At 41.4% G+C, this 13,614-nt stretch overlaps 1 protein-coding gene across 1 annotated transcript in view; it reads right to left on the reverse strand.

The window, feature by feature from the left end:
* Positions 1-7,511: 7,511 nt before the first annotated feature.
* Positions 7,512-13,614, reverse strand: part of BEAN1 (brain expressed associated with NEDD4 1) — an 82,244-nt gene continuing 76,141 nt past the window's right edge. Inside the window, exon 5 of the mRNA XM_026059832.1 lies at positions 7,512-7,869. Coding sequence (XP_025915617.1) covers positions 7,521-7,869 — 349 coding nt within the window. The 3' untranslated portion in view covers positions 7,512-7,520. The remainder of the gene's footprint in view (positions 7,870-13,614) is intronic.

Here is a 13,614-nt window from a genome sequence, read left to right on the forward strand (position 1 = left end):
GCAGGGCGCCGCCTGGCGGCCGCGGGGCCCGGTACCGCTCGCGTGCGGCCCTCGCCTCGCTTCGCTTCGCCTCGCCGTTTTCCTCTCCTCGCCTCAGGGCGTGCGCGAGGCGTTCGCTGCCTTTCGCCACGGGGCGCGCGACGTCCGCCTCGCCTTGCCTCGCCTCAGCGTGCGCGCGAGGCGCTCACCTCACCTCACCTCGCCTCAGCGCACGCGAGGTGCTTACCTCACCTCACCTCAGGGTGCGTGCGAGGTGCTCACCTCACCTCGCCTCAGCGCAGGCGGCGTCGTGTGAGGGACGCCGAGGGCGGGCAGGCCGCGGCGGCTCCGCACTGAGGTAAGGGCCCGTGCCGCCGCCTCACAGCGCTGCCTCAGCCACCTTCCCTGCCCCAGGCCCTCCTTCCTGGCCGTGGCCTCCACTCCTCTACCTCCTCCCGAGGCTGGGCGGGCCCCACGCGGGCAATGGGAGCGCTGCCGCCTTGGAGGCGGTAACAAGACGCTGCGTCCCAGTGCCAGGACTGGAGTCGGGTAAAGGAGGCTGTGTCTGCTGCTGCCCTGGGTGAGGAGTTTCCCAGGCCACATTTGAAATGGAAGGAGGGTCCCGCAGGTGGAAAACAAGCCTGACTTCAATTTTGCAAATCCTGTTTTTGAAAACTGGGTCTTAGTGTCACTTCCTCGGGCTGCGATAATGTTATGCACCTGTGTGATCCCATAAATTGGTGCTGTTAGGGGCCTCCCTGTGACCTTAACTTATGTTGCAGAGCAGCTGGACTTGTGTCTTCAGCTGTGCCTACACTGATGTGACTTGCTGCAAGTGTGAGTTTGACCTTGTGGTTTCATAATGGGTCATCTTACTATGGGTTTTCCTTGTTGTGTGATAGATTTTAAAGTGGATATCTGTTGTACTGTTAACCACTTGGAATGTATGGTTTCTCTTGGTAAGGGAAATCTCAGGTTCATGTGAACATAGTCCTTCTAGTCTTTCCCCTTGTAGAAAGAGACTGTTGTGTTGCAAACAAACTGGTTTTAACTCTGATTTTTTTAGACAAGAGAGCTTTCAAAAAACATATGTTTTTGATCATCATTCTAAGTGAAATGTCATTAGGAAATACTTTTGTAGAATTCATGTGTGGATAATTGCTATATAAAAATTGCTGATCTAGCCGAGAGGGAAGGGGGGAAAAATCCCCACACTACCACCACATGTTAAAATGAGGCCATCTGGCCATCTGCTGCAATGTCTGAGTTTCTTCCCCTACCATATGTGCATGCATATGCAGACAGGCTTTGCCCTGCTCTCAGTAGGGTGCCTGCAGGCAGCTCAACTCTTTTCTCAGCATATGCAAAACTTTATTGACCCAAATGAGAGGATCTGTTTTCATGTTTCTGCACACCAACTTCTGCGGGGAAGATTGGATTCTTTAACCTTTGCAATTCTTTTTCATATATAAAATAGTTGTAATTTTTTTAAATTTTAGGATATTTTAGCAGAATGGTGCAGGGCATCTTGCATTGTTGCTGATTCTTTGGCATATCTCACTTTTCCATAAAGCCTGTTTGTATATTTGCATAATACAATATGTACTGAGTCACCTAATCTATCTAGTTATCACTGTATTTGTTATTCTCTGAAATAGTCTCCTAGTACAGCCTCCAAGGATGGGATTTCTGTTCCCTTTTTCGAAGGTCCTGTTAAAAGTTAATATGTTAAAAGTCTGTTCTCTAAAAGACTAGCTTGATCACTTCTCCAGTATGTGTGGTACCATCCCCTCATTGCCAACAGGGCAGAGTGCTTTTCCATGAAAACAGTTGCCCAAAAGGCCAGCTGCAGTTCTCTGAGCTGTGCAGTCTCCTATCTCACTCCTTCTTCTTTAACAAAAGCTTTGAGATGTTTTGCAAAGATGCTTTGCTCTTTTCTAGACCTCCTGATTTGGTTATTACTGTCTTTAACCTCCTGCAGAAATATAAACTCCTGTTAGGAGCAATATGATCTTTTTCTTTTTTTTCTTTTAAATTCTTTTTCCTTTGACCAGAGCAAGGCAAAAACCTAGTCATTAGTCCTAAGAGAGAAGGAATAGTAATTCAGTAGAAAGGAAGCTTCCAGCTGTACATATGAACTGTTGTCATTTCCCTGGAATTCAAAAAATATTATGCCAATAGCTAGTGAATACTACCAGTTCATATATCCTGACTTTTTTCATTGAAGTGGGCTGATTTTAACAAAGGGTTACTGAAACAATATCAATAGGAGATGCAGGAGAACAAGTATAAAGAATTGGATCCAAAACATGAATGGCCCACCCTGCATACCTCTAGGCCCCTTAGAGCTTTAATGTTGTGCTTCTGCTGAATATGGAAGCTGTTTTGCATGTTACTTTTTCTTGCCCTAATGGAAGTGAGAATATGCACTTGGACTGTCTGAAATTGGACCTGTGAATTTATCATATGCTTATTGGTTCAGTAGCCAGTGTTCAAGCATGCATTATTGCAAGCTGAGTGAATGAGTATGAACTTTGTTAGGAAGAGGTTGAGAAGAAGTTTTAATGCATGGGATGCTGTTGATGATTCAGAAAACACGGAATTTACTTTCTGACTGGTCTACAGTTCCCATTTCTCATATAGCACATCACTTTAGTGGAGCTAGAGCTTCTCTACCTACATTGGGGTGAGTCACAGTAAAATCCAGGAGGTGCTTGGATACAAATGCAATGATGAGTATTTTCACTGAAAGCTGTTTGCTGTGACAACAGTATGATGTTAGAAGTCATGCAGTTCTTAGTGGGTCACTAATGTGATCTGGGCTGAGAATCTTCTTTTCCCCGAGGATATTGGCAGGTCATCAAGGCTCTGGGAAGCTGCTAATAATGAGCAACAAGGGTACAACCAGGCCATGAAGCAGTGTCAGACGCTGTTAGACAGTGCTAAAGAGAGGACGTGCAAAACTCCACCACAAGGAAAGGACTGAAACATGGCCTTCCCGTTCCTGGTAACATATGGATTTTTTCTTTCTCTGTATTTTGTAAAATACGAATTCCCCACTTCTCCTTAGTTATGTTTTAGTATCTCATTTCTAGATGGTGGTAGAGAACAGCTTCCTATTCTCAGTCATGAAAAAGCAAGAGATTAAAAAAACAGACTTTTTAACTTGTTCCTTTCCTCTGGGCAGTCAAGTTAGTCAGCCTCCTTCTTGACTTTTGGAGCCTCAACCTGGACCCCATTTCCAAACTGAGGTGCTGCCAGCAGTGAGTAGAGAGTTATTTTGAATGTTTCAGGAATAATAGCTCTGTTTATCTTCCCAGGCTGTTGGTGTGTGGTTTTTTGTTTTTTTCTTTTTTTGTTAGTTTGTGTTCTGGCAGCCTGGGAGACTCTACCATGAGTGGCAGTTCTGCCACATAAAACTGGTAACCGGTTAGATCAGGTTGGTGTGATTTGTTCTCCACAGATGCACACTGCCTCCTTTTTATCTTGCTGTGCTTAAAAATGATTTGTTTGAATCCTTCTGGGAAGACTGGCCTGTTATTTCCTGGCTTTTCCTCTTCAAGGTGGGCAGTATGTTGCCATTTTCCAGTCTTCTAACCCTAGTAATTTTCAAAGTTACCCATGAATGTGCTTGGGATGGCTTCTGCTTCCCGAAATGCCTGAGGGCTTTGCTCAAGAGCAGTGAATCTTCTCTTCCTGCTCTTGCAGCGCCGTGCTGGTTGGGCCCCGGCTGGCCACGTGCTGCCGCGTGTGCTGTGCATGGGGACCTGGCAGCCCCGCAGAACTGCTCCAGGACGTGAGGGAGGATTCAGTGGCACCCTGTTCCTGTGATCCCTAACAACTGTGTGTGGTTGAACTACAGTGTTGCTTAGTCAAGCTGATTAATAGGCAGGGAAAGGCTGTGGCTAGTCCAAAAACAATACAGATGCGATAAAAAGCACAGAAGCTGTATGGAATCCATGTATGTTCTTTACTGAAAGTTATATGTAAAGGTCAGTATGCTAAAAATGAAGCAAAACAGATGACTACAGACATACAGTATTATTAGCACTTAGCATGTCCAAACAGTTTTCTTTCTGATCCTAATCATGTGAAAGGATTGTGTTCAGCCTGTTTTTAGGACAGGCTTTAAAATGGCATAGGAGTTTTGGATAAAATCTGAGAGCAGGATAGGAATTTCTCAGTCTTAGCTTAACTCCCATTAAACTTGGGAGAGGCTCTGTCAACTTTGGTGAGGTTTATCCTGAATCTTAAATATTTGCTAAGAAATAAAAACTATGTTCTTATCGCATCATTAAAAGAAATCTCAGCATTATTCTGGTAGTAGCAATGGAAGATGTTAGAGCAGCTTTACAGTTGCAAACTTCTCTTTCTAGTATTGTCTGTCTGCAGTGGTATATGTATGGGATTTATAAACTATTTTCACAACTTTCTTGGATATCACACAGTTAAAAAGATTAACAGAAATAGAAAATTCTAAGTCACTCTTGTAAGTGATCTTGGTAAGGTGTCACTGAAGATAGCATACTTTTAATTTGCAGTTTGCTTTTTAAATATGCTGTATATAATGAATGAAGTAACCTTTTAGGTCATATTCAGATATCAAGTGTTTTTGAATAGAAACTTTTTTGTCAAGATAACCTACCTATGCATTTAGAGCTAACTTAAAAAATGCTACAGTATTCATACTTTTTTCCTTGAATGTATAATCATTGCTTATGAAGGACCACACCAGTAGCATTATGTATGTTGCTTCTGTATTTCATGTGAGCACGGAAGTGTATGTTCTGATTGGCTTCCATATCCCTGGGACAAAGAAGCTGGGCTTATTTTGATGGATGGCTGCCTTGTTGTGAGCTCTGTGTTGTAGATGACTTTATTTTATACAGCAATACACCACAAGAGGGAGTAGACAGCTATTTGTAAATAATGCTGCTAGGTAAAATCCAGATCACAATACTAAGGATCTCTTAACTGTTATCAAATGAAGAAAGATTTTGATTAGTTTTCCACAATTTTAGTACTGCAAACATTTTTATCATGAGTTAAAATATAAATCTCCCATTTTCATCAGAGGCCTGCTTAAAATTAGATATTTGAAAAATCTTGTCTCTTTTCTGTGGATGGAAAGTTAGTGGAAGAGCATGCAATCCCTGTCATGTTAAAAGCCAAAGAGTTAAAAGGATTTCCCCAAATGCACAGAAACTGTAGGCATGTGTAACAGAATAGAGGCCTGACTCTGTCAAACGTGAAAAACCTTTTATTGTCTGGAGAAGAACCTTCAGGATTACCATGTTATAGTTAAAGGAGGGACTCTCTCTCTCTCTCTCTCTCTCTCTCTCTCTCTCCCTCCCTCCCTCCCTCCCTCCCTCCCTCTCTCTCTCTCTTTTTTTTTTTTTTAAGGGGGGGGGCAGCGGGGCATCTCATCTCATATTTGTCTTCTACTGTGTGTTTAGCAGATTTGCCCCCCCCTTCTCCTTTTCCCATGGCAGTCCAAAAAAAGCAGGGCCTCATCCCAGTGCCTCATCCCTGCTCTAGGCAGGTCTGCAAGGGCTGCAGGAACACATGGCTATGTCAGCAAGTCCTCTTCTGCATAAATAAATGTCTGTGCTTTGCTTCACGTTATATTTCCGTACCAATAAAACAGACTAGAATGTTTCTATGTTGGTTTCCTTTTCTGGCCCTAATATAGTAGTGTAGAGTTTTGTCTCTCTCATTGCAGGATACCTTGTATCCAGCACAACTGTTTCAACTGGTAATTTATACAGAGGAATAGTTCTCTCTTACAAATCTGAATGTGAAATATAGTCTTCATGCTGGCAATGCCTACTAGCAGGTTTTTTTTCAATGTAAAATTGTGAATTGTTGTTGCTTTGGCTATAGTATACTGGGAACATTGAAAATCTTGCTGAGCTGTGAAACAATTCTCTATATATACATATTTACTCTTATCTACTTAGCAAAAAATGCAACCTTACCTTATCCTTTCATGTGCATATGACTCAGTAATAATGAAATTTATATAGCGGTAAGAACCATATAATTACTTCCCATCTACGTATTAATTATAATTGTGTCAATCTTTGGAGTATTGAGTGATGATTACAGTTGAAAATTACTTAGTATCTACAGAAAACCTAAGTATAATTTTAATAGTTTGGATGATGCTTCCTTTTAAATACAGTTATATATTTACTATATTCCTTTTTACATATCCTTCAGTGGGGGTAGTAAACTGAAGTCCATTTTTATCAGTGTAAAAATGAAACAATTTTTTTCAGTGAAAATACCTCTAAGGGATTTAATGCAGATGAGACCAGTAACTCTGCTAACTGACACTGGTTGAGAATGTGGTTTAGTCCTTATGTGGAGACAGTGTGCTTGTGCACGGTGCAAGATTAAACTCTCATGTCTGCAGTTTCCCTCTGCTGTTCCTGCTTGTATGCATCTCCAGCTTTTATGCATTTATCAAATGGATGTGCAAGGAGCCCAGGTCTATGAACAGATGCTAGATTTATAAGTAGCAAAATTTCAGTAAAACAGATCCTGCCTACTAAAAGGAATTTCTGCACAAAGGGAGATTCTCTAAGTTACTGGACATGTCAAGTTCAGCATCTATTATTTATGACACACTTCTGCAATTACTAGAGGGAAAGGTCAAGGTCCTTTGTAACACTACAGGCTTCTTACTGAAGAAAGAGATCAGTTGGTGCTTGAAAATGCAGTCATGCGTGATGAGAATCAGCATGAAACATTTTCAGGGATTCCAGATAGGGTCCTTCCCCTGGCTATGTCAAATCGCTATGAAGGGTGTATGGCTCCCATGCCTGCACACAGCTGAAGCATGGCCTCTAGGTAAAGCCAGATTTTGGGGATCCATTGCCACCTCTCCATTGCTTGCCACTGTTTCCTTTTGAGGAAAACTTACAGCAGGCTTTGGAATGGTCTGGAAAGTCTGGTACTGACCGAACAATACAAAGGAAGAATTTGAACATCAAAATATTATCTTCCTTTTTCTTTTGCTCTTATGTGGTACTTTTAATCACATTTTGCAGGCAGTATTCTGTCTCTGGCTACTGAAATACTTATTTAGACAAAGAATTATTTAAAAATGCTTCTCTCTTGTTGCCAATACACTTAATGAAATGTACTAGTGACTCCTACAAAGACAACAAAATCGTTCTCTTTTTTCCTTCTGCTCTACAACCTGCAAGGTATAAAATCAGCAGGTAGGGTTGACTGGATAACCTGTATCTACATTAAGAGTTGCTGATTTCAATGTGTTTTGAAATGCTTCAAAAAGGTCAGATGCACTCCTTGCCATTGCTGCTGTTTTATGCTGTGGTATGGAAACACTTCCAAGCACGAAGAGGGAAGTTTTAGATAAATTTTCAAAACTCACTGTAAAAATTAAAAAAAAAAATCCCATTACATCCCTGTTCAAAGATATAAAATAGAGCAAACTTTCAGAGGTTTTATTCTTCCATTTAAATGTTTTTCTCAGTCTGAGTCCTTTGGAAGAATGGAAAAGTCACTTTTATTCACATGATTTGGTTCAGAAGGGTCTGATAGTCAGTGGAAGAATTTTTCAGTACATCCATTGGAACCAGTGGAATGGGGATATTCTGTTCACACACCACCATCTCATACAGGGGAGCAGTCTCCAAAGTGAAAGATGACAAAGAGATGGATGAAATGGGCTGCTGCAAGTCCTGCAGTCTGACTGCATAATTCGCAGCCTGTTCTATAGTCTCAGATGCTGCCTCCTCATCCAGGCTAATGTTTATAGATATTTCATTTCTTTGACAAGGGTCCGTAAGAGAATATGGGGGAGGATCATCTGTAGGAATATATATTTGTGTTGCTCCTGGCCCCACGCACTCATTATAGCTGAAAGAAAAACAAATTTTTCATTAGATTTGTGTGAAAAATGCCACACTATTTTCAACATAACAGGGGCAGGTAGGGTGAGAGGAAAAGGATCATCTGGTGTTTTGTTCCTAGCCCACATCCTCATCCCACCATGCAAGACACTCAGTAATACTTGAATACACATCTCCAAATACCTCAAGTTAATCCCAGAAGGCTTAGGGAAAGTTCAAACCTCATCCTTCTTCATGAGAGTAACAGCTGTGGTAGCAGCACTCAGCTGAGGTGCCTAGGGATAAGTCCCCCTCCTTACTGCTGGTTACACGGGAGCTGAAGGAATGACACTGCTGCTGTCTGGAGGATGTGGCTGACACACAGCTGTGCCTGTTGCACCAGTCACCGTCAGTACATGCAGTGGGAGATGGTTCCTGCTCTCAGCCGTTTGTAAGTAGCTAAGTTAGAAAGTGTCTGGAGGAAAAGGAAGTGATGTTGCCATTTTACAGTTTTGGAAATAAGGAATAGACAGCTTTAGATGGAGTTTAAAGCAGAGCATCATGTCAAATCCTGTCCTCCTGACTCTTGGGCCTCTAGGACATGCTACCCCTGTGTGCTCAGCCAGCAGTTACATGCAGTGGATTGTCTGAGGTGCAGGTGATCTGTGCTTGCAGGGGTGGTGGGATTTCTGGTTGAGGTGCAGATCTGGGATGAATAATCCTGATGGACTCAGGCTGGCCATTCTGAGACTCAATGGATTCCCCACCATGTTTCCCCAAAAGAGGAGGAATGCGAGAGACCAGTCTCTGGGATTTCCACATGGAGCCAGTTCAGGTCTACCTGGGCTTATTAGTTCTGTCTGTGCCACCAACCTAGAGCTGGGAGATTATCACTTCATCAAGTCCGTGAGGGTGTTCAGCACTTGCTGCCCTGGTGCGAATGCAGACAGGCAGTTTAGGATTGCAGCTTGGACTACACAGTCTAGAGAGGCTCAAGAAGGATAATTAATGAGCTTAGATAGTCCAGTGTGTCTCACAATACTAATATTGTCCAGGGTGGTCCATTATCTGGCTATGCTACAGCCTCATCTGTTTGTCAAGAAAGTAGAGCTGAATCCACTTCTGCTATCAAACCAGCTCAGGTCTAGTGGTCTGTAGGAAGGTCCTATTTTCCTGGCTTACTGGCTATGCAAAGGTGGAGAACAGGCATAATGTTGTGTTCTTAAATGTTGGACCTGCTTTGTTTGTGGCTACCATGCTTGGCTGTTTCAGGGTCACTTTTAATCTGATTTCTGAGGTGGGAATATTTCCTGTAAAAACCTTATCTTGTTCAGCTGAGCTGAAAAACAACTCTACTGGAGCCAGACAAATTAAGAACCCATTTCCTCAACCACACTAACTGCTGAGTGATTAAGATCTAGGATATTTCCTGAAACATAGCATACTTGGCATACATCTTCCCTGTAGACAGCAGGCAGTCATTCTGCCCCCAGTAATTGCATTATGCCATGCTAAAGCCAAACTAATAAACCCTGCTTGTAGATTATAAGTGGCTTGTGGCAGGGCAGCTCACATCAGTGGAGTGAGCTCACATCTACTGCAATCAACCTTGGAGACCCTGCCTTAGAAAATACTTGATTCTGCTGCTCTCATTCATACCTTACCCTCAAAGTGCACCTGTTGATGTTAATGGGACTGATCAGGGCAGTCAGCATGGTGGAAGTGGTTTTTGGCGAGAGCCAAGAAAATGAAATCTTATCACTAGGTTATTAAATAGCTCAAATATCCAGAGGTGTTTTTATTTTGACCCTTCTTTATCTTATTTTTATATTCATGAGGACAATGGTTTTAAATTTAGACTTGAAAATTCTGATTTTCACATCAGAAAGAATGATACCTAAAAACACAACTCTGTTCTTAAGACCCTGAAGTAAGGCTGCTTGGTAGATATTTCAGAAACATATCCCAGTAGGTAGAAGGTCAAATTATTTTTGTATAGCATGTGGAAAGGATCTCAGTCCAGTCACTACTAAACCCACTGCAGCTTTCAAGTATACCTGATATTTCATTAAACGATCCCAGACCTCAGTCAAAGACCAAGGACGTTTTGCCCCAAGCTCAACTCTACATGAAGTCAGTGAGGGTAAAGGAAGAGCAGGGAACTTTGCAGGATTACTTACTCTGAACTGTATCTCTACTTATTTCACATTTTAGGATAATTGCTGACCCAAAGCCCAGTGAATTTATCTGAAATCTTTCCACTGATTTTGGCTGACTTAGTCTAATGAAGAGCTCCTACCGGGTCCTGTTACCATAACAAAAGAGTGGAGAGAATTTCAGTTTTGAAAAACCCACAGTAATGTGGGTTTCAAGGTGGAAAATCTTGAATCCCTTTGAGACACAGAAGGGAAGAAGGTAGTCTAATTCCTGATTTTGTACCTAGGACCAGTGCAAGGGAAATCTGCCACTGACCTCAAGGAGAAATGGGCACAGTATGAACCTTCTGCTGTTATCTGATTATCTGCATTTCTTTCCTTCGGATTTCATTTAATATCTTTCATGCACCATAGCTCAGCTCTCTAAAACTAAAATGCTCAGTGGGGTAAGTTGGTACTCGTTTTTCCATATTCTTGTCTGAGCATGGTACCCTTGCTTATAATACTGACATAGCAAACAGCAATAGCAGTTTACAGATGCTAATAGTGTAGACGACAGATAAGGTTCTTAGCATTTTGTGTTGTTGAGGATGGAATGGAGATGAATTAAGGCTGCATATGCAACTTTAACTTTGTATTTTTCCTAGTTTCTGAGTGCTTCCCCCCCCCCCTTCTAACGGCCTCAGTAATTTGGTTATGCTTTCAGAGGGCTGTTAGAGAGGTATTCCTGTAATATAATTAATGAATTATCAATGCTACAAGCATGAATTTTATTTTGCAGGGAGGAAAACAGTCTCTCCTTCAAAGAGTCCGTAATATGTGAACTAGTGCATCTAGTCTTTACCAGGTCTTTTTTTATTAGAGCATTTTAAGCAAGTATAAGAAGTAATATACAATTCCACAGGCACCCACTATCTATGTATGTTAGGGGCTGGAAAAATGTTCATAAGATTTAAACGATTACTCATAGGAAAAAAAAAATGTAATAGAGATCACTTCTTGCAGCTGATTATCACGTCAGTGCTGCTGGACTAAGTCCTCACTGTGGTATTTTAAAAGAAAGTTTCATGTTTGAGGAGAAGAGGCATTTTGTTGCAGTAAGGTGTGTAGAATGAACAGAGCAACCTGGAACAGAATAAAGGAGCTGCCTTTTCAACAGCTAGCAAGGGAACTTTGGTACCAAAAGGGCCAAGAGGATGGGAGCCCTTGTTTAGCAGAGGGAAGGGCAAGGAGTAAGAAGAGCTATTTGGAGATGCTGAGCTCTTTCTGTTTCTTTGCTATTCTCCCTTCCCAGTTTTTTTTTTTTTTTGCTTTAGCTTGTCTTCTGCTTCCCTAGAACATGGCATAAAGTGGACAGGAGAACAGCAGGGCAGTGGTCACTTCAGCATTAGCAGAAAGGTAGTTACCCCACCCGACACTGTTGAGGGTAGCATTAATTTTGAGTATGATGGTCACTGGCAGGCATCCTGACGTGCTTCACTTTGTGTTGATTGTGGAGCGAAAGGTAACATACCATGTGCAGGGAGCTGCAATATGCTGAGTGGGTGGGAAATGTCACCAGAAGTTAGGATAAGGTGATGCTATATCACTTGTTTGGTTGTGTGGAGAGCTGTTGTCACTGAATTTAGAGCAGCCCTGGCAAGGTGCCTTACACCTGAACCCCTAAAGAGTTGTATCTGTGTAATGGCATGTGTTCTGCCATCACTGAGAGATTGTGATTTTTAAGCATAACACCTTGTTCTCTCCCTCAAGAATCAAATGAGTTTTCTGATCTCTAGCAGGTTAATTTTGGGGAGGACAGCTGTTACAATTGACAAATTTGGGTTTATTTGATGCTTTAGAGACAAAGACTGACCTTTAAAAATAAGCTTAATACTTAACAATATCTCTTCCAAGTTTATGTTACCTAGGTGCTATATAAATGAGTCATTTCCTATATGTATTCCTGGCTTGTATCATGCACTAGGAGGTTTAGAGGGTGAATGGTATGAGATGCAGATAGTTTTGTGGCAGGCTAGTTTAAAAAACTGGTGTTGGACAGAAGCTATTAGTGGGAGGGTTGAGAAATCCTTGGGAGATGGTTGAATGGAGAGAGAGGTGTAGATGTCTGGTTGTACATGATAGATTCTGTATATATGCTCTTTAAATGCAGTGGATCAGTAAAGAGAAAACACTCTCATTATTTTGGAATAAGAAAGATTTGTAAAGCATTTCAAGAGAATTGATGGTCTCGGATAAACTTTACAACAAATGCTACTGTTGCTTCTACTGTATGTAATAATGGCTATAATTAAAAAGAACCAGCACATCCGTAACAATCAGTAATGATTATTCTTAATATTAAAATTTTACTATTAGATGTGAGTCACTTAATTAGGGTAACTGCTCATTTCAGTGGAGTAACTGGCAACTGTAAAGCTCAGACGTGTAAAGGTGTGGCTTCAGGATGAGCCATCCCTCCTGCCACTGAAGGGAAGTGTCTCCTGCCCTGTCACATACTCCCACTCTTTCCCTTGCACTCCCTTCACAGCCATGATCCCCTGTCTGGACCTAAACAAGTGCAAAGAAAGTTGGGGTTTTGCTGGGCTGGGTTTCTACTGTTTTAACTTCCTAAATTCACAGTGGTGAAGTATAAAAGATGGTGAAAGTAGGGTGAGACTCAGACCACAACTCATAGACAGAACTTCTCAGCCATATCATAAAAGTGAACCATCAGTAACAGCTAAGGTAATGGCACCTGTATATATATGTTTTGCAACTGAAAATGCAAGAGCGTGGAAGTTGTGTGACTTGACTTCAAAATACAAAAATTCTTGTTAATAACTTACAAAAGACGTATACAATGATACTGTTATGCTTTATCTGAGATTCAGTTCTGTGACATTATTGTACACATAAAAAGTAACTGGGGCTTGATGTTCAGTACAGCAATTATGGGGAAAAGCCTTTTAGCCAAAAAATAAATCCTTTTGGAAGGTATTATGTTACCGCAACATAATAATGGCCTACAGAAACTTGTTACACTGCATCTCATGAATATTATACATCTCTTTTCATCCCTGAAAAAAGAAAATCCAGTTTCTTTTATTTCCTGACTCCTTGGTTACAGCACTTTTGGTGAATTCACTTTAATCCATTTTTTCTTAATTATAATACCTTAGGGTTCAATACATTTTACAGGCGTTCATGAGTGAGGAAGAGTTACTGACCTTGAGACATGCTGTTGCCTAAATTTTTCTCTTGTTTCTTGTCAGAATAACTTCATTGTCATTGTAGACTATGCTACTGAGCTTTTAAGGGATAATTAATGGTAGGAAAGGGGAGGAGGGCTGATGTCTGTTAATACGATCTTAGCAAATGTAAATGTGACCCACAAAGAGAAGAATAATACTTAAAAAAACAAAAAAACAAAAACACCCCCCCCCCCAGCAGATCTTCAGTCTGACCTGGTTGATTCAGAATGTAGTGTGTGTTTGGGCGATGGGGGGAATAACTTCATGAATTTGTCAGGTCTCATTGCAGTGAGTATTAGGATAGGTTTGTTGCTAAGGAAACACAAAAGAGCTTATTTAACTAGCTGTCATTCATAAATTACGACCCACTCTGAGAAGAAAAGA

Source organism: Apteryx rowi, unplaced genomic scaffold, assembly GCF_003343035.1.
Source record: "Apteryx rowi isolate R43461 unplaced genomic scaffold, aptRow1 scaffold_1, whole genome shotgun sequence".
NCBI classification, from domain to species: domain Eukaryota; kingdom Metazoa; phylum Chordata; class Aves; order Apterygiformes; family Apterygidae; genus Apteryx; species Apteryx rowi.